This window comes from Grampus griseus, assembly GCF_964374135.1.
Source record: "Grampus griseus genome assembly, chromosome: 3".
Lineage (NCBI taxonomy): Eukaryota > Metazoa > Chordata > Mammalia > Artiodactyla > Delphinidae > Grampus > Grampus griseus.
In genome coordinates this window covers 117,488,716-117,507,446 of record NC_139019.1, presented here as the reverse complement: position 1 = coordinate 117,507,446, position 18,731 = coordinate 117,488,716, and the positions used below count along the sequence as shown (strand labels likewise).

At 43.2% G+C, this 18,731-nt stretch overlaps 3 protein-coding genes across 3 annotated transcripts; all 3 read right to left on the bottom strand.

The window, feature by feature from the left end:
* Positions 1-4,961: 4,961 nt before the first annotated feature.
* LOC309819624 (protocadherin gamma-A4-like) lies at positions 4,962-7,424 on the bottom strand (the record flags this gene model as incomplete). The annotated part of the gene is made up of 1 exon (XM_082649974.1): positions 4,962-7,424. The coding sequence occupies exon 1, from the start codon at positions 7,407-7,409 to the stop codon at positions 4,962-4,964; it is 2,448 nt and encodes an 815-aa protein (XP_082506100.1). The 5' UTR covers positions 7,410-7,424.
* Positions 7,425-9,648: 2,224 nt separating this feature from the next.
* On the bottom strand, positions 9,649-11,114 carry LOC309819879 (protocadherin gamma-B1-like; the record flags this gene model as incomplete). Its single annotated transcript, XM_082650330.1, is given in 3 exon segments — positions 9,649-9,725; positions 9,728-9,875; positions 9,879-11,114. Coding segments are annotated over 3 exon segments (1,461 nt in total).
* Positions 11,115-13,983: 2,869 nt separating this feature from the next.
* On the bottom strand, positions 13,984-16,474 carry LOC309819598 (protocadherin gamma-A3-like; the record flags this gene model as incomplete). Its single annotated transcript, XM_082649935.1, is given in 2 exon segments — positions 13,984-14,034; positions 14,036-16,474. Coding segments are annotated over 2 exon segments (2,490 nt in total).
* Positions 16,475-18,731: the final 2,257 nt, after the last annotated feature.

The following is an 18,731-nucleotide window of genomic DNA, read 5'->3' as shown; positions in this document are numbered from 1 at the left end:
AAAATCCGGGATAGGGTCACTTTTCCTGCTTTCGTTTCCACTATCCAAACCTGTACTGGCCTCCCTTGTGTGGTTTGTTTGAGCAGGAAGTTACCCTTTCAGAGGTTCCCAAATGCGTCTCTGATTATCATCTCTTCCTTCTTTTGACCTACAGCGACGCCCAGAGGTTTTCCCCAGAAACTGCACTAATGACTTGTAAATGTTTTGCAAGGAACTATTTTTGTTTTCTCTTTTTTTGGGGGGGGATTTACAAGGAGTATTTATTTGTTTTTAAATAGGTATACATTCATACAGTTCGAAATTCAAAGGCACATATGGCATATTTTATAGGCTCTTCCTCTCTGCTTTCAACAACATATTTCTCCCAGGAGAAATGAGTGCTATGTTTTTTGTGTATCATTCCATTAGTATGTTTTGTAGAGTTCAGCAGATTTCTAAAAATATTCTCCCCCGGTTTTAGACACAAAAGTATACAATACACAATGTTTTGCATCTTGCTTTTTTCACTCATTATATCTTTTTTTTAATTGATGGAAATTTGCTTTTTATTTTTTGACAGCTGGCAGATGTTTCTTTCAAATTCTCAACCATTTGTTAGTAATAAAATGTAATTTTTTGATTGTTATCCAATTTGAGGAAACTTCTATTGAGTTTCCTTGAAATCTGAGCTATAAGACTTTGGTGCATTTTATTTTATTAAATTAATTTTTATTGGAGTATAGTTGCTTTACAATGTTGTGTTAGTTTCTGCTGTACAGCAAAGTGAATCAGCTATACATATACATATACCCTCTCTTTTTTGGATTTTCTTCTCATTTAGGTCACTACCAAGCACTGAGTAGAGTTCCCTGTGCTGTACAGTAGGTTCTCATTAGTTACCTATTTTATACATAGTAGTGTATATATAACTCATTATATCTTGAAGATAACATATTCTAACAGTACATAAAAAGGGTTCCCATTTTTAATTTCTTATGGCTATGTAGTAGCCCATCATATAATTGTGCAATTTATTTAACCAGAAATATTACTTTCTAAAAGAAACCCAGTGTCCACTGAAACAAAAATGTATTTCCATGTGATATTAGTTATAAATTATCTACTGCCCTCCTAGGCATTTAAAAAATATATATCACTCTGATTCTGGAATGTATTCTTAATGCCAGCATGCAAATATGTCTGTTACAGTTTCAAGACAATTGATATTTCCAAATTATATTTTAAAGCTTCAGCATTTTAAACGATCTATCCTCAGATACGATTTGTTTCTCAATATTCATTAATTATTTTCTCTTTCCTCTCCTCGTGCCAGCTAGTTGTATCATACCACATTCCTGTTTTACTCTATGTATTGCACCACAATTTCCCATGAAGACAAAGGCATTTAGAAACTCAAACTCTCCTTCTTAAGCTGAATTGAGGCATAGTCCACAAACTATTGCTACAATTTCCAGGTATCCAAAGTTCACTAATTTTTGCAGTCCTAGACATTCATGAATATTTTCCCCAAGTCATATCATCCCAGAGCCCAACGGTGACAGAGATACCTATGAGCAATTTTTGGGACCAGGGCTGAGACCTTCTTACTAAATAGCATAAATCATATCAGTTTAGAATCTAAGTCACCCAACCTGAATAAGAGGCTCCCAAGATGAAAAAGGAAAGATTTTTAAAAGTTATGTTTTCCTCAGAAATCAAAAAGGGTCTCATAGTGATACCATAATAGGTAATTCAGAAATTATTAAAATCACTCCTGCAAGCTATTAAATATGAGTGAAATTAAATGGGCAATATTTTTGGTAATCACAGAAGTGCACCAGAGGAATCACACATAGTCAGTTGGTGCATCTCACAAACTACAACAACACCATATATGAAATGTACCAATCCAGTTGAGAAACTATCCCTGTTAAAGTTATATCTAAATGTTAAGTATATTCCCCAATATTTATAAATTGCCATTGTTTAATCATAATGGAAAATACCTATCCCAAAGGAAAGAAAAGTAAATTTCAAGCAAAGTACATTAGGGTGTAAAAAGAGGAAATTTTAAAATACTCAGTCCAGACACAACAACAGCTTCATAAGGGAGAATGCTTTAATATAAATATACACAATTGCCTCCTTAATAATTGTGAATTATTTCACAATTCTAATCTATCCTTTCAGTAATGCCTAAAGGGAAATGGCTTTAAAGACGTGAGAGGCAGCAGAGAAGAAAAAGAAATAGAAGGAATTCAAATCGGAAAAGAAGAAGTAAAGCTGTCACTGTTTGCAGATGACATGATACTATACATAGAGAATACTAAAAGATACTACCAGAAAACTACTAGAGCTAAGCAATGAATTTGGTAAAGTAGCAAGATACAAAGTTAATGCACAGAAATCTCCCACATTCCTATACACTAATGATGAAAAATCTGAAAGAGAAATTAAGGAAACACTCCCATTTACCACTGCAAAAAAAATAATAAAATACCTAGGAATAAACCTACCTAAGGAGGCCAAAGACTGTATGCAGAAAACTATAAGACACTGATGAAAGAAATTAAAGATCATACAAATAGATGGAGAGATATACCACATTTTAGGATTGGAAGAATCAACATTGTGAAAATGACTATACTACCCAAAGCAATCTACAGATTCATTGCAACCCCTATAAAACTACCAATGGCATTTTTCACAGAACTAGAACAAAAAATTTCACAATTTGTATGGAAACACAAAAGACCCTGAATAGCCAAAGCAATCCTGAGAAAGAAAAACAGAGCTGGAGGAATCAGGCTCCTGGACTTCAGACTACACTACAAAGCTACAGTAATCAAGACAGTACAGCACTGGCACAAAAACAGAAATATAGATCAATGGAACAGGACAGAAAGCCCAGAGATAAACCCACGAACATATGGTCAACTTTTTTTTTTTAATTTATTTTTTTTTTTATTTTTGGCTGTGTTGCATCTTCGTTGTTGCACACGGGCTTCCTCTAGTTGTGGTGAGCGGGGGCTACTCTTCGTTGTGGTGCATGGGCTTCTCACTGCGGTGGCTTCCCTTGTTGCAGAGCACAGGCTCTAGGCACGCGGGCTTCAGTAGTTGTGGCACACAGGCTCAGTAATTGTGGCTCGCGAGATCTAGAGCGCAGGCTCAGTAGTTGTGGCACACAGGCTTAGCTGCTCTGCAGCATGTGGAATCTTCCTGGACCAGGGCTCAAACCCGTGTCTCCTGCATTGGCAGGCGGATTCTTAACGATTGCACCACCAGGGAAGCCCTGGTCACCTTATTTTTGATAAAGGAGGCAAGAATATACAATGGAGAGAAGACAGCCTCTTCAATAAATGGTGCTGAGAAAACTGGACAACCACATGTAAAAGAATGCAATTAGAACACTCCCTAACACCATACACAAAAATAAGCTCAAAATGGATTAAAGACCTAAATGTAAAGCCAGACACTATAAAACTCTAGAGGAAAACATAGGCAGAAAACTCTATGACATAAACCACAGCAAGATTCTTTTTGACCCACCTTCTAGAGAAATGGAAATAAAAACAAAAATAAACAAATGGGACCTAATGAATCTTAAAAGCTTTTGCACAGCAAAGGAAACCATAAACAAGATGAAAAGACAACGCTCAGAATGGGAGAAAATATTTGCAAACAAAGCAACTGACAAAGGATTAATCTCCAAAATATACAAGCAGCTCACGCACCTCAGTCTCAAAAAATCAAACAACCCAATCCAAAAATGGGCAGAAAACCTAACTAGACATTTCTCCAAAGAAGATATACAGATTTCCGACAAACACATGAAAGGGTGCTCAACATCACACATCATTAGAGAAATGCAAGTCAAAACTACAATGAGGTATCACCTCACACCGGTCAGAATGGCCATCATCAGAAAATCTACAAACAATAAATGCTGGAGAGGGTGTGGAGAAAAGGGAACCCTCTTGCACTGTTGGTGGGAATGTAAATTGATACAACCACTATGGAGAACAGTATGGAGGTGTTTTAAAAAACGAAAAATAGAACTACCATATGACCCAGCAATCCCACTACTGGGCATATACCCTGAGAAAACAATAATTCAAAAAGAGTCATGTATGACAATGTTCACTGCAGCACTATTTACAATAGCCAGGACATGGAAACAACCTAAGTGTCCATCGACAGATGAATGGATAAAGAAGATGTGGCACATATACACAACAGAATATTACTCAGCCATAAAAAGAAACGAAATTGAGTTATTTGTAGTGAGGTGGATGGACCTAGAGTCTGTCATACAGAGTCTGTCATACAAAGTCAGAAAGAGAAAAATACCATATGCTAACACATATATATGGACTCAAAAAATAAAAAAAGGTTATGAAGAACCTAGGGGCAGGACAGGAATAAGGACGCAGACATAGAGAATGGACTTGAGGATATGGGGAGGGGGAAGGGTAAGCTGGGACAAAGTGAGAGAGTGGCATGGACATATATACACTACGAAATGTAAAATAGATAGCTAGTGAGAAGCAGCCACATAGCACAGGGAGATCAGCTCAGTGCTTTGTGACCACCTAGAGGAGTTGGATAGGGAGAGTGGGAGGGAGGGAGACACAAGAGGGAACAGATATGGGAACATATGTATATGTATAACTGATTCACTTTGTTATGAAGCAGAAACTAACACACCATTGTAAAGAAATTATACTCCAATAAAGATGTTAAAAAATAATAAAAACATAAAGACATGAGAGGGTTAGAAGTATAAACTTAAGAAATTGCTGCTGAAACTATAACTGAATGAAGATTACAAAGGATAAGTAATCAATAACTATTAGGCGTAGTAACTGTTATTTATCATTATTGAAGGATCATTTGCCGTTCCACTTTAAAGCACTTTAAAGAATACTAAAAAGGAAGTGTCTTTATATGTAATTGGAGACATGCAGCTCTCTGCCTACGTTTCAGTGTGGCAAGATCTGACTCACCTGTTGAAGACTGGGTTCTCCTTTTCTTTCAGGTAAATCTTGAGATATCAGGAGAGGCCCACTTTTCTCACAGCTCTCCTGGCTGATGAGCGTGTCCGCGTAGTTGGGCTGCGGGAAGATCACGTGACTCCCCCGCGAGTCCGCGGTGAGCGAGACCTCGTGGGAATAGGTCTGCAGGAAAGCCCGCACCCCGTCCACACCCACAAAGTGAGAGGCGGGCACGCTGGCCAACCTGCTGCCTGAAGCCTGGAGCAGATGCGACATGTGCCAGCGCCTCAGCTTGAGCGCCAGCAGCACGATGATAAATGCGAGGAAGACGCAGGAGACGGCGGCCACCGCCACCACTAGGTACAGCGTGAGGCCCGAGTCATTAGGGTCCGCTGAGGGCTTCAGCCTGCCTAGGTCTGTCAGGACGTCTGGGATGCTGTCAGCCACGACCACCGTGAGTGTGACTGTGGCCGAGAGAGGGGGCTGGCCGTGGTCCTGGACCGCCACCACCAGGCTCTGCTTGAGCGCGTCTCTGTCCAGCAGGGCCCGCGCTGTGCGCACCTCGCCCGTGTGCAGCCCCACCGCGAAGAGTCCCGGCTCGCTGGCCTTGAGCAGGCGGTAGGACAACCAGGCGTTCTGGCCCGAGTCTCTGTCCACAGCCACCACCTTGGTCACCAGGTAGCCGGGCTCTGCGGAGCGGGGTGCCAGCTCCACACCCGTGGAACCATCGGTGGGGAGGGCGGGGTACAGAATCTCAGGTGTGTTGTCGTTCTGGTCCAGCACGAATATGGTCAGAGACACGTTGCTGCTGAGTGGAGGGTCCCCGCTGTCGCTGGCTGTCACAAGTAGCTGCAGGTCTCTAACCTGTTCATAGTCAAAGGAGCGCAGAGCATACAATACACCTGTGTCAGAGTTGATAGAGACATAGGAGGAGAGAGGCGCCCCCTGCAGCTTGTCCTCAGCCAGAGAGTAAGTGACCATTGAGTTCTCGTTACTGTCAGGGTCATGGGCGGTCACAGAGAAGATAGAAGCTCCCCTAGGATTGTTTTCTGGAATGTAGGCCAAGTAGGAAGCTTGAGGGAAGGCAGGTGGGTTGTCATTGACGTCTGCCACGTTCAGTGAGATGTGTGTTTCTGTAGACAATGGTGGAGTTCCGTGGTCAGTGGCAGTTACAGTGATGTTATATTCTGAGACTTCTTCCCTATCCAGAGTCCTGTGTGTCAACAACCGATGATAATTTCCAAAGGTCTTTTCAAGTGTGAATGGCAGATTATCTGGAATAGAACATGTGACAAGGCCATTCTCTCCTGAATCACTGTCATGCACATTGAAAAGTGCAATTACTGTGCCTGGGGAAGAAGTTTCTCGAATAGAGCTGGTGAGAGATGTAACTGTGACTTCTGGGGCATTGTCATTTACATCCAGAATTGTCACCAGTACCTTACTTCTGGCTCGGAGACCAGGCCCATCATGGGCTTCTACATCTATATCATAGAACCCAGAGTCCTCATAATCCAGATCCCCCAATACTGTTATGTCCCCAGTCAGAGAATTCAAGTGGAATTGCTGGGATATTTTATCTCTTACTTTCCGGAAAGAATATGTGACTTCTCCATTGGCTCCTTCATCTGTATCAGTGGCTTTTACTGTGAGTAGCCTGGAGCCCACCGGCACGTTCTCCTGCACACTCACATGGTACTCGGGCTGAGTGAATACTGGGGCATTGTCGTTGGTATCCACAAGTGTTACATGAATCCTGGCAGTGCCAGAGTGAACCCGGTCGCCTCCGTCGAAGGCGGTGAGAACGAGATGGTGAACCGCCTCTTCCTCGCGGTCCAGGGCGCGCTCCAGCACGAGCTCAGGGTACTTAATCCCATCAGCTCCTCTTTGCACATCCAGGGAGAAGTGACCATTCGAGCTGAGCTGGTAACCCTGCAGAGAGTTTATCCCTATATCCGGATCAAAAGCTTCAGGAAGAGGAAATCTTGTCCCAGGATTTTCACTTTCAGCTACTTTTATTTCCCTTTGCTCTGCCCCAAAGTTGGGCGCGTTATCATTAACATCGATTATTTCCACTTCTACTCCAAAAATCTTCACGTTGTCCTCTAGGAGAATCTCCAGGTTTACTACACACTTTGGAGATCTGTCACAGAGCTCCTCCCGGTCTATCCTGCCCGCAGTGACCAAGCTGCCGCTTCGCAGGTTCAGAGCAAAAAGCTGCGTCCTACCTCTGGAGACGATGCGGACTCCGCGCTCCGCCAGCTCCCAGGGCTCCAGCCCCAGGTCCTTGGCGATGTTGCCCACGAAGGAGCCGTTCTCCAGCTCCTCAGGCACCGAGTAGAGGATATGTTCGGCCCGGATTTCCCACAGGGCCCCCAAGAGAACGCAGATCCCGATCAGCCGGCTGCAGTCTGGGCAATAAGGAGAAGCCGCCATTACAGCCCCGCGGCGGAATAGCTTGCTCGTGGGTGTTCCCTTGGTGGAGGCCTGAGGATCCCAAGGATCTTCAGGGTCCAAGATAATGTGCTTTCACCGTTGGATGCTGGCGCTCTCGGGGGTCCAGTTCGAAGCTTTCTAAAGCCCCAGAGCTAGTGCTTGTAATGCAGAAATCTTGTGGTTCGTATTAATTTCCTGGTTGTTTTCTTCCCCCGATTGGTGAACAGCGACACTCAGAGTCCTAACCTGTTACTGCAGTCTATTCTTGGTAAATAAAGTATCACTTGTGTACACCATTTCTTTGCCCTATTCTATACTTCCCCAAAATGATAAAAGTCAAACGCCTGCTGTTCAATTTGCAATGAAAATCCAGAAGTGATCCAAAGATTCCTGTACAATAAGACTTATAAAATAATTTATTTCCTCAGAGACAATTTTTTATTTGGTAAGAATTTTTCTACCTCTTTTTAAGTTTTTGCATTATTTATTCTCATAGCCCAATTTCACTACTGTGTATTGCATAAGGGACATATTTATCCCTCCCAGGAACAAGGTTATACTTGAAGACTGAAAGAATAAATGGATGAAAAGACAGGTCTGGGCTCCAGTCCCAACCTATGCAGAAACAAGTATTCTCACATGGGTTGACCCTTTAGAATCTGGGGCAAATTTTCAATTCCCTTGTAAGAAAATATCTACTGTTCAAAGAGTTAGCCTTACCCCTGTGCAAATGGGCTTGGCAAATACGATAATAGGTTTGGGAAGGACATTTGCTCATTAATTTTGTATAAGAAGATTCTAGGCCACAGGTTATATCTGTGATGATCATGTTCACAGTGAGTTCTCACTCTAGAACAGCACCTCTCCTAGAGTATACACTGAAATAGTTTTTCAGTGCTTAACGAATGAGTCATTAATGCAGCTGCAAAACCTAAAACAATGGGTAAATAACTGACCTTAAAAGGAAATAATAAAGGTAAGAAGACAGAAAAGTTAAACTGAAGCACTGTGAAGAGGAAATGGTGTTTCAGTGATCATTTCCACATTAGGACACATCCAGAAGGTATTATCTTACTTTTATTTATAAGTTTACTTTAGTTTTGATTTTAGAAATAACCAGTAAAAGGAAATATTTTAGTAATTGTGTATAATCATTGCATGTTTCATAGTTTTCTTATTCATGAATACTTAATTTACTAATGTGAGAAAACTTGAAATAAAGCAGCAAGGTCTCAGTTCTTTAGATTATTACTCACATAATAATTAGTTTCTAGAAATTACTCATAAATTTTGACCAGACACAAAAGTCCATTAACTATTCAGAGTTTTAAAATTCTCAGACTTTGGAGAATAGATTAAAAGTATTTTCCACAATCCTCAAAAGACTCACAAATTGCTGGGGATTGGGAGGTAAAATAAAATATTTTGAAAAAATTTGACTCACTTCTCAGAAACCTATACTAAAAAAAGTAACATAGAAAAGGCTCTGCATACAAAAAATGTTTGTTACATTCCTTACTATACTAGTGACAAAGTAGAAAGGGTATAAAAATAAATTATTTAAGAATGGTCAAGAAAATTATTCTTGACAGATTTTGAAGTGGGAAAAAAGACCCAAAGTTAGTGATTCAAATGTAAAACCTGGCAGTCTTTGCTGCACGTGACAAGGCAAAAAAGTGCTAAGAGAATTATTGGAAGGCTATATTAAAATACACATCGCAGAAAAAAAGATAAACAACTAGAATGTATTTGATGAAGATGAACATTAACTTAGGCAGAAAGAACTGTCAATACATTTACAATCTTGAAAAAAAGGAGTATTACACATCAACTAATTAAGGACAGTTCTATTACTAAGGGTGGTGACATCCAAGAAAAAGCTATCTTTAGCAGGATTTGTTGACCATATAGAAATGCCAAGAGTGCAAATTGAGTAGTAATTAGGTAACTGCCAAGACTACTGAGCAATCAAGGGACCAATCTCCACCCATCCTATATACCTCCTCTCCCACTACCACCACTAGAACAATGAACAAGGGCCGAAAATAATGATGCACTGTCGAGAATAAAATACAATAATAAAATTTAAGTAAGTCTGAAAAACTCACGTGATGGGAAAAAGAGGAATCATGAGAGATTTGGGAGTCTTCATTACTGGCACATATACCCATAGAAGGATCTTCACCTAGGACATCCGGAGGGGTAGCTGTTTCTTGGGTCACGTTGTGAAAATTAAATTTCACAGTTTAAATCGCACAATTGAATGCGAGGCAACACACAGATTGTAGGAATAGAGCAATGTTCCCTCACTGTAGTTGGGGGAACCCTCCATCCAGACTTGGAACTCAGACCAGGCTTAAAGCAGCTCCAGGCAGCGGGGCTGGAGGAGCGTCGAAGGTGTAGGGCGACCGCCAGAATCACTGCCAGGAGGAAGAGCACTGAGATCAAGGCCAAGGTCACCACCAGCTAAAACTGCAGCTCAGCTTGGGGGTCACTGGGCTCAGAGTGGTCACTGAGGTCCGGCAGCGCCTCCTGCAGGCTGTCCGCGAAAACCAGGAGCAGCGTGGCGGTGGCCGAGAGGGGTGGCTGTCCCCCGTCGCGCACAGCAACCAGCAGGCGCTGGCGGGCCGCGTCCCTGTCGCCCAGGGCCCGCGCCGTGCGCACCTCGCCCGTGCGCAGCCCCACGCTGAAGAGTCCGGGCTCGCTGGCCTGCAGCACGTGGTAGGACAGCCAGGCGTTGTGTCCAGAGTCGGCGTCCACCGCCACCACCTTGGTGACCAGGTAGCCGGGCTGCGCGGCGCGCGGCACCGTGTCGAAGAGCGCCGAACCGTCGGGCCCCAGCGCCGGGTACAGCACCCTGGGCGCGTTGTCGTTGCGGTCGCCCACCAGCACGCGCAGGCTCACGTTGGCGCTGAGCGCGGGCGAGCCGTGGTCGCGGGCCTGCAGCGTCAGCTCGAAGACGCGCAGCTGCTCGTGGTCGAAGGCGCGCTGCGCGAACACCACGTCGCTCTGTGCGCTCACGGACACGTAGGACGACAGCGCGCGCGGCTCCAGGTCGCTGGCCAGGATGGAGTAGGAGACGTGGCCGTTGGGCCCCAAGTCTGGACCTGAAGCGCTAACTTGGGCGGTGGAGGCTCCAGGCGGGTTGTTTTCTGCCACGTGGACCACGTAGGAGGCCTGGTGGAAAACTGGAGCGTTGTCATTGACATCGCGGATGTGTAGGGTGATGCTTGTACTGTAGGAGAGGGGCGGCTTGCCCTTGTCGGTGTCTGTGATGGTAACATTGTACTCTTCCCTCTGCTCTCGGTCTAGGGCACCGTCAATCACTAGGTTGTAAAAATTCTTGGAGGTGAATTCTAATTTGAAGGGAACTCCTTCCTGAATATAGCATGTCACCATATCATTTTGCCCAGAATCCTGGTCTCGGACTTCAATGAGGGCTATTATGGTTCCAAGGTCTGAGCCCTCGGGAATCTGGCTAGAGAAGGGCATTAATGTCACCTCTGCACTCACACTGAAAAACTCCTCTGCACTAATCCGCAGTTTTCGAGCTGGCAACTCCTGGACACTGAGCCTCAGATTCTTGGCCAGGTTCCCCACCCTTGAGCCCTTGGCCAGCTCCTCTGAAATCGAGTACTGGATCTCCTGGGAGATTGCCCTCCACAACAAAGACAGCAGGAAGAGAAGCAGTACCTGACTTCTCATTGTTTCAGCTTTTCTGGAGCTCCTAAGCATTTCTTGAACTCTCTGGGAAGCTGCTCTTCAAGATGTCTCTGGGATGTTTTAAAAAATCAATGACAGCTCCCTGGACTTTTGAGATTTGAGGGTAGGACTTATTTGTTAGGCGCTTGAGGTTGCACAGGAGGTGCGTTTGCGTTCTGATGTGCATAGGACAAAGCAGAAAAACACTCTGCCCATCACTCCTGCAGAAATGAGAACCCTTATGTTCCCTTTGGTCAACAGTAGCACCCAGAGGTTGTCTGAGAAAACTGCATATTGCCCAACTATTTATTCCTCAAACGGTAAGCTCTTGAACCTATATATCTTGCCTTTTTATTTGTTGGAAAGAACAAACTATTCAAATTTTCCCTTTAAATCTGATATTTTCTAGCTTTTCATAATCTTTGAAGTGTTGCCATCATTTTATTCTTCTTTCTTCATTAAATATTTTTCATAAGGCATACAGCTTTTTTTTTTCAGTTTTGGGGGCAGAAATATCTTTAGTGATTCCACTGTATTTATAAACACTGGCATGGCTAGTATGGATGTAACCAATTAGGTTACTGGTAGTGGATAAAAAGGTCTAATCTTTGCAAAAAAAGGAGTGAGTCAAAGCCCTAGACTTATTTTAATATATTGCTCATCATTTTAAAACATAGATAATCTTCCCATTACGTACAGAGGAGCCTGATATTTTGTTAAAAAGACCAATCTAAGCACAAGGGACCAATTTGAGCACACACATGTTTTTATAAAACTAAATCCTGTGTAAACTTATTTCTTTGAAATCAGTGCTTCTTTACTATATGACTGTATACACAAATACTCCTTAATGCCAATTCTCAGCTCCAGTAAATTTATACCATTAATAAGTGTAATGAGTTTGATTTGACCACTGGTAAATCTTGGAGAGGAAGTGAGAGTTCTTAGACACTCCATTTTGAAACTTACCTGTAATCCTTGAACCAGTCTTGGGTAACTAAAACAAACACCTTTATTTCAAATGCACTACCGAATTAAATACAAACTCAACAATTTATTCTGTTATTTTGCAGTGCTAATCAATACCCCTCTTACATTCCAGTCAAGACAGATTATTATCTGTTTTCTGAAGACATCGTTTCCCTTGTTTTCCCTACTTCATGCCTTTATACTTTCTGTTCCTTTTATTATAAACCCTCCTCCCTTTTTATTGTAATGAAGTCTTGCCTATCCTTCAAAAATCCTTTTTAGTTAAAATGGAATGTCTGAGACTTCTTATAATCCATACAAGTAGATGCCTTTGTACTCTGTGCATTTTCCCAGGGTATATGTAGGCTATGCTATTTTTTAAAAATTAATTTATTTATTTTTGGATGCATTGGGTCTTCGTTGCTGTGTGCGGGCTTTCTCTAGTTGTGGAGAGTGTGGGCTACTCTACGCCGCGGTGCGTGGGCTTCTCATTGAGGAGCATGGGCTCTAGAGTGCAGGCTCAGTAGTGGCGCCAGGCTTAGTTGCTCCGCGGCATGTGGGATCTTCCCGGACCAGGGCTCGAACCCGTGTCCCCTCCATTGGCAGGCAGATTCTTAACGACTGAGCCACCTAGGTTATGTTTTATATGAAATTCTTAGAAAATTCTCTTTGAACATATAAAGTTCCCCTGACTCTAGCCATTTAATTTTTTTTCTCATTACAAGGAAAGGTATATTAATATTGTAAAGATTTTTCCTAAAAAATATTCCAAAGGTAATGTGCCTTTTTTCTGTGATGCATTTGTAGGCTTGGGTGAGAATATACACTTCTCTGCTTTCAGTTATTTCGTTCAGGTCCTTTTGTCTCACACTTTTGACTGTACCTTTTCCTAACACACTGAAGGAGAGCTGTATTCTTTTGTTTGAGACCTAATGAAATCTATTTTGGCCTAATTTTGGATGACTCTCTGGTGCGATTTTATGGGTGAAATTAATTTCATAAATTTCAAAATGGGCCAACAATTTCTAGCCCAAGAAAGTTGTAGGACTCCTATTCCATTGTTGAAGTGGATGGTCTGGAAACCTCTCATAGAGGTTAAGACATATCTCCTAACATTTTAAAATCCTTCCCAAAGGACAAGACCTGCCACTCCAAGGCTCATAACAGTTTAGGCCATTGAGCTTCCCACCTTCAGAGAAAAGGCTGAAATCCACATGGATACACACACACACACACACACACACACACACACACACACACACTTTAAGTATACAAAGTAGGGACTACATGCCTGGTAAAAGAATTTGACCAACATCTATGTTTTTTACCCTATCATTTTTATGTCATCAGGATGAAATGAGTTTGGTCTGTCTTGGAAGGAGTTAAGCATCATATTATTATAGCCTAAAATACCATATATATATGTGTTTATATATATATAATATATATTATATATATATATGCTTTATATATATATATATATATATATATATATATGCCTGTTTACCAGGATAGACTAGGTAGGTTGGAGTGACAAACTTCATCACAGTGATTTAAAATGAAAAAAGTCTACTTATCACAGGCATACAGATCAATGTTGAGTCAACCACAGGGCTCTTCTGTCACTGTAGTTATTCAAGGACCCAGATAGATGGCACAGTCACAAGTTCAAAGAGTAAGTTAGAAATCTGGTAATTTTTACAATGGCAACTAGAACTTCGTTTGGGAAGAAATTCACATACTTCCATTTACAATGTATTGGTCAGAACTATTTACTAGGCCCACTCAGCCATACCAGATCAGCAAGTGCAGCCCCACCACAATCCCAGAAGAAGAGAGGAACATATATTTAAACAAAAGAATCAATGACGACCACATTGCTTTATTTTCAAATAAATGTGTGTTAAAGCTTTATAATAACCACACTGGCATAACTGTTCTTTATAATGTTCAAAAAGAAATAAGCTCACCTGAATTTGCTTGGGATCTCCTTTCATTTCAAGTAAATCTTGAGATATCAGGAGAGGCTCGCTTTTCTCACAGCTCTCCTGGCTGATCAGCGTGTCCGCGTAGTTGGGCTGCGGGAAGATCAAGTGACTCCTCCGCGAGTCCCTGGTGAGCGAGACCTCCTGGGAATAGGTCTGCAGGAAAGCTCGCACCCCGTCCACGCCCACAAAATGAGAGGCGGGTACGCCCGCTGGTACACCTCCCGAAGCTTGCAGCACATGCGGTCTGTGCCAGCACTGCAGTCTGAGCGCCAGCAGCACGACGACAAAGGCCAGGAAGACGCAGGACACTACGGCCACTGCCACCACCAGGTACAGTGTGAGGCCTGAGTCGTCAGGGTCTGCTGAGGGCTTGAGGCTTCCCAATTCGGCCAGGACGTCTGGGATGCTGTCAGCTACTGCCACTGTGAGAGTGACTGTGGCGGAAAGAGGGGGCTGGCCGTGGTCCTGGACCGCCACCACCAGGCTCTGCTTGAGCGCGTCTCTGTCCAGCAGGGCCCGCGCTGTGCGCACCTCGCCCGTGTGCAGCCCCACCGCGAAGAGTCCCGGCTCGCTGGCCTTGAGCAGGCGGTAGGACAGCCAGGCGTTCTGGCCTGAGTCTCTGTCCACAGCCACCACCTTGGTCACCAGGTAGCCGGGCTCTGCAGAGCGGGGTGCCAGCTCTACACCCGTGGAACCATCGGTGGGGAGGGTAGGGTATAGGATTTCAGGTGTATTGTCATTCTGGTCCAGCACGAGTATGCTTAGAGACACGTTGCTGCTGAGTGGAGGGTCCCCGCTGTCACTGGCTGTCACCAATAGTTTCAGGTCTCTAACCTGCTCATAGTCGAAGGAGCACAAGGCATACAGGACTCCGGTATCCGAGTTTATGGAGATGTAGGTGGAGAGAGGTGCCCCCTGGAAGGCATCCTCAGTCAGTGCATAAGTGATGTGGGCGTTCTCGATGCTGTCAGGGTCCTGGGCGGTCACAGAGAAGATGGAGGCTCCCCTGGGGTTGTTTTCAGGAATGTAGGCAGAATAGGAGGCATGAGTGAAAGCAGGTGGGTTGTCATTGATATCCGCCACATGCAGGGTGATGTGTGCGTCTGTGGACAGCGGCGGACTTCCCCAATCTGTAGCTCTCAGAGTGATGTTATATTCGGACACCTGTTCACGGTCCAGGCATCTGGCTGTCACTAAGCGGTAATATCGGTTTATCGATTTTTCTAAATTAAATGGCATATTTCCCAGAACAAAAACTGTGACTTGCCCATTTTGCCCCGAATCCCGATCATGCACGTTGATAAGGGCAATTTCCCTTCCAGCAGTAGCCTCTTCTGGGACTGATCCTGTGAGAGAAGTAATCGTAATTTCCGGGGCATTGTCATTCACATCCAGAACTGTGACCAGAATCTTAGCTCTTGAAAGGAGACCTAGTCCATCTTGTGCTTCAATTTTAATTTCATAGAAAGTAGCATCCTCATAATCTAGGCTTTGTGATATTGATAAATCCCCAGTCACTGAGTTGAGATTAAAAATCTGAGCGATTCTCCCAGGCATTTTATCTAGTACATAGGATACTTGAGCATTAAATCCCTCGTCAGGGTCAGTGGCATTCACCGTGAGCAGCCAGGTGCCTACCGGCAAGTTCTCCTGAACACTTACTCGATACTCAGGCTGAGTAAATACTGGTGGATTGTCATTTGCATCCAGCACTATCACTTGGATGCGCAAGTTGCTAGAATGAACAGGGTCGCCACCATCAGAAGCAATTAGGACAAGCTGGTGAACTTTCTTTTCCTCACGGTCAAGAGCCTGCTGCAGCACCAGCTCTGGGTACTTGGCCCCATCAGAGACACTCTTCACAGCCAAGGAGAAGTAGTCATTGGGGCTGAGCTGATAGTTCAGCAGAGAGTTCATGCCCACATCTGGGTCAAATGCAGTCTTAAGTGGAAATCGAGTTCCTGGAACCGTTAGTTCACCAATTTTTATTTCCAATTCCTCTGTTAGAAAATCAGGAGCATTGTCATTAAGGTCTTTAATTTCTATCTCTACTTCAAAAATTTTCAATTTGTCTTCAACCAGGATGTTAAAACTCACCAGACACCGCGCGCTCTGAGCGCAGAGCTCCTCCCGGTCTATCCTGCCCGCAGTGACCAAGCTGCCGCTTCGCGGGTTCAGAGCAAAGAGCTGCGTCCTACCTCTGGAGACGATGCGGACTCCCCGCTCCGCCAGCTCCTGGGGCTCCAGCTCCAGGTCCTTGGCGATGTTGCCCACGAAGGAGCCCTTCTCCAGCTCCTCTGGCACCGAATAGCGGATCTGCCCGCATCCGGTCTTGCACAGCGTCCCCAGAAGCGCGTACAGCAGGGCCAGTCCTCCGCCATTTCTGAATCTCAGGTAATTGGTCATTTCCTTTTTGGTGAATTATTTTCTCTGAATTGGGTACCAATTTCTCACGACGGACTTCAGTCTTATTTTCTCAAGGAACTAACCCTTTCGTGGGCCTAATTTATAGGTTACGGAGCTGGCTGACTGAAAGGGTGAGCTTTGGAGCAGCCTCGGATCTTGTAAATGTGATTTGCTGGTTCTTTGCTCTTTGGAAACAAGGAAATGGATTAGCTCTTCAGTGGCGTTTTCCTCCTTGAGTGGTGAACAGCGACGCTCAGAGGCATAACCGTTTACTGCACCCTCTTAGACAAACCCAAGCCAGACTTTCTGTTTCTCAGCACCTGAAATTCTTTTTATCAGAGGTAATGGGATCAGTTTTTATTTCACATAACTGAATCGCTATATGTTAAAGGATGTGACTTCAAGTTATCTTCCTTGGGAAGCCATGAGCTAATCTTAAGATCATTAATATTGCTTCAAACATGCTGAAGTTACTGTTTTGAAATGTTCAGACAAAGTTTAAGAACCTCACAGAAATATCAGCCATATTTATAGGCATGCCTCTTGAAATTTGTCCTTGATGGCCTGACATCTTGGTTTCAATATTTTCCATTTAACCCATCCATTAAACACACATATAATTAAGTGTACGACAAAACCTGGGGATTTAAGGTGAACAATATGAACACAGCCACTTTCACAGAGTTACAAGGATATAAAAGCAAACAAGGAATTACAGTGCATTGAGATAACTACCATAATGGGAGAAGCCAAGGGCAATGGGAGGGCCTCCAACTTGGCCTTGGAGGTTAGCAAAGGCTTCCCCAAGAAACATGAGAGGAGTGGATCAGGGATAAGGCCTGGATGTGAGAGAGGCGAGCATGGGAATGCCTAGATGTGAGAGAGAAACCACAGAACTTCAGGGTACTGAAAGTAGTCCACTTTGCCTAAATCTAGAGTATGAAGATGTTTTTAAGGACTGAAAAACTGAAACTAGTAGAGATAAAGTTTTGTTTTATATGCCAGAAACCCTTTTCCTGTATTTGTTTTCCTCTCCAAGCACAGAAATAGGAATTCATTTGTCACTTCAATCATCATGCATTATATACCTATGTATAAGGCATTTATTTTCAGGAAGTGTTACTATAAGCACTAGAAGGAACTTTGTATTCAATTTTCCTCAGTTCATACTTTTATTTACCTGCAAAATGTTATGACATATTATTCCACAGTGAGTTCCAACTTTATCTCAAAGAATATTATGTAACAGTAGTAAGACAATGGAATGCATTGTTTCAGATCAATTCTCCCTCCAATGCCCTTAAACAATAAAGAATCCCAGCACCTTAAAGAATGACAATACCATTATATACATGACTTAGTACATGATTATTTCCAAATAAAAGATGATCCCATTTATATATTAGTATAATTTTTGTTCTCTGTTATTAAATATATAACTAACATACTAAAAGTCAACATGGGAAGAGGAATGGGGAAGGTAAACTTGGTTGTAAGGGGGACTTATGTTGGTTGAGGAATTGGAAACATTTTTAACAGCTGCTGTGAGTAGGAAATTTTGAGAAGAGAAATGTAAAAGGAGAACCTTTAGGGGCAATAATTTGATATGGTCTCTGAATCCCTTGAGGATATATATTATTTTTAAAGATAAAAAGGCAATGTGGTTTGCACATATGAGAAAAAATAAAAGTAACGGCGGGGTGGGGGGAACATCCCTGCCGGCGCAGTGGTTAAGAATACGCCTGCTAATGCAGGGGACACGGTTTGAACCCTGGTCTGGAAAGATTCCACATGCCATGGGGCAACTAAGCCTGTATGTCACAACTACTGAGCCTGCGCTCTAGAGCCCGCAAGCCACAACTACTGAAGCCCGTGCACCTAGAGCCCATGCTCTGCAACAGGTGAAGCCATCGCAACGAGAAGCCCACGCACCACAATGAAGAGTAGCCCCTGCTTGCTGCAACTAGAGAAAGCCCACGTGCAGCAACGAAGACCCAACGTAGCCAAAAATAAATAAATAAATAAATTTATTTTTTTAAAAAAGTAACACGGAATAGAAACATCTTCACTGTTATACAAACCATGTATTATAGAGCAAATGATAACTCAGTCACTTCTTAAAGGAACACAGAGCTACTTTAGAGGCTAATGAGATTTTTAACTAAACAGAGATTCCATGACATACCCTCCTGAAACACGGTGAAGTATATATATTTCTAAATTTGCATCTTTTAATAGGGAAGATCATGCAAATCAA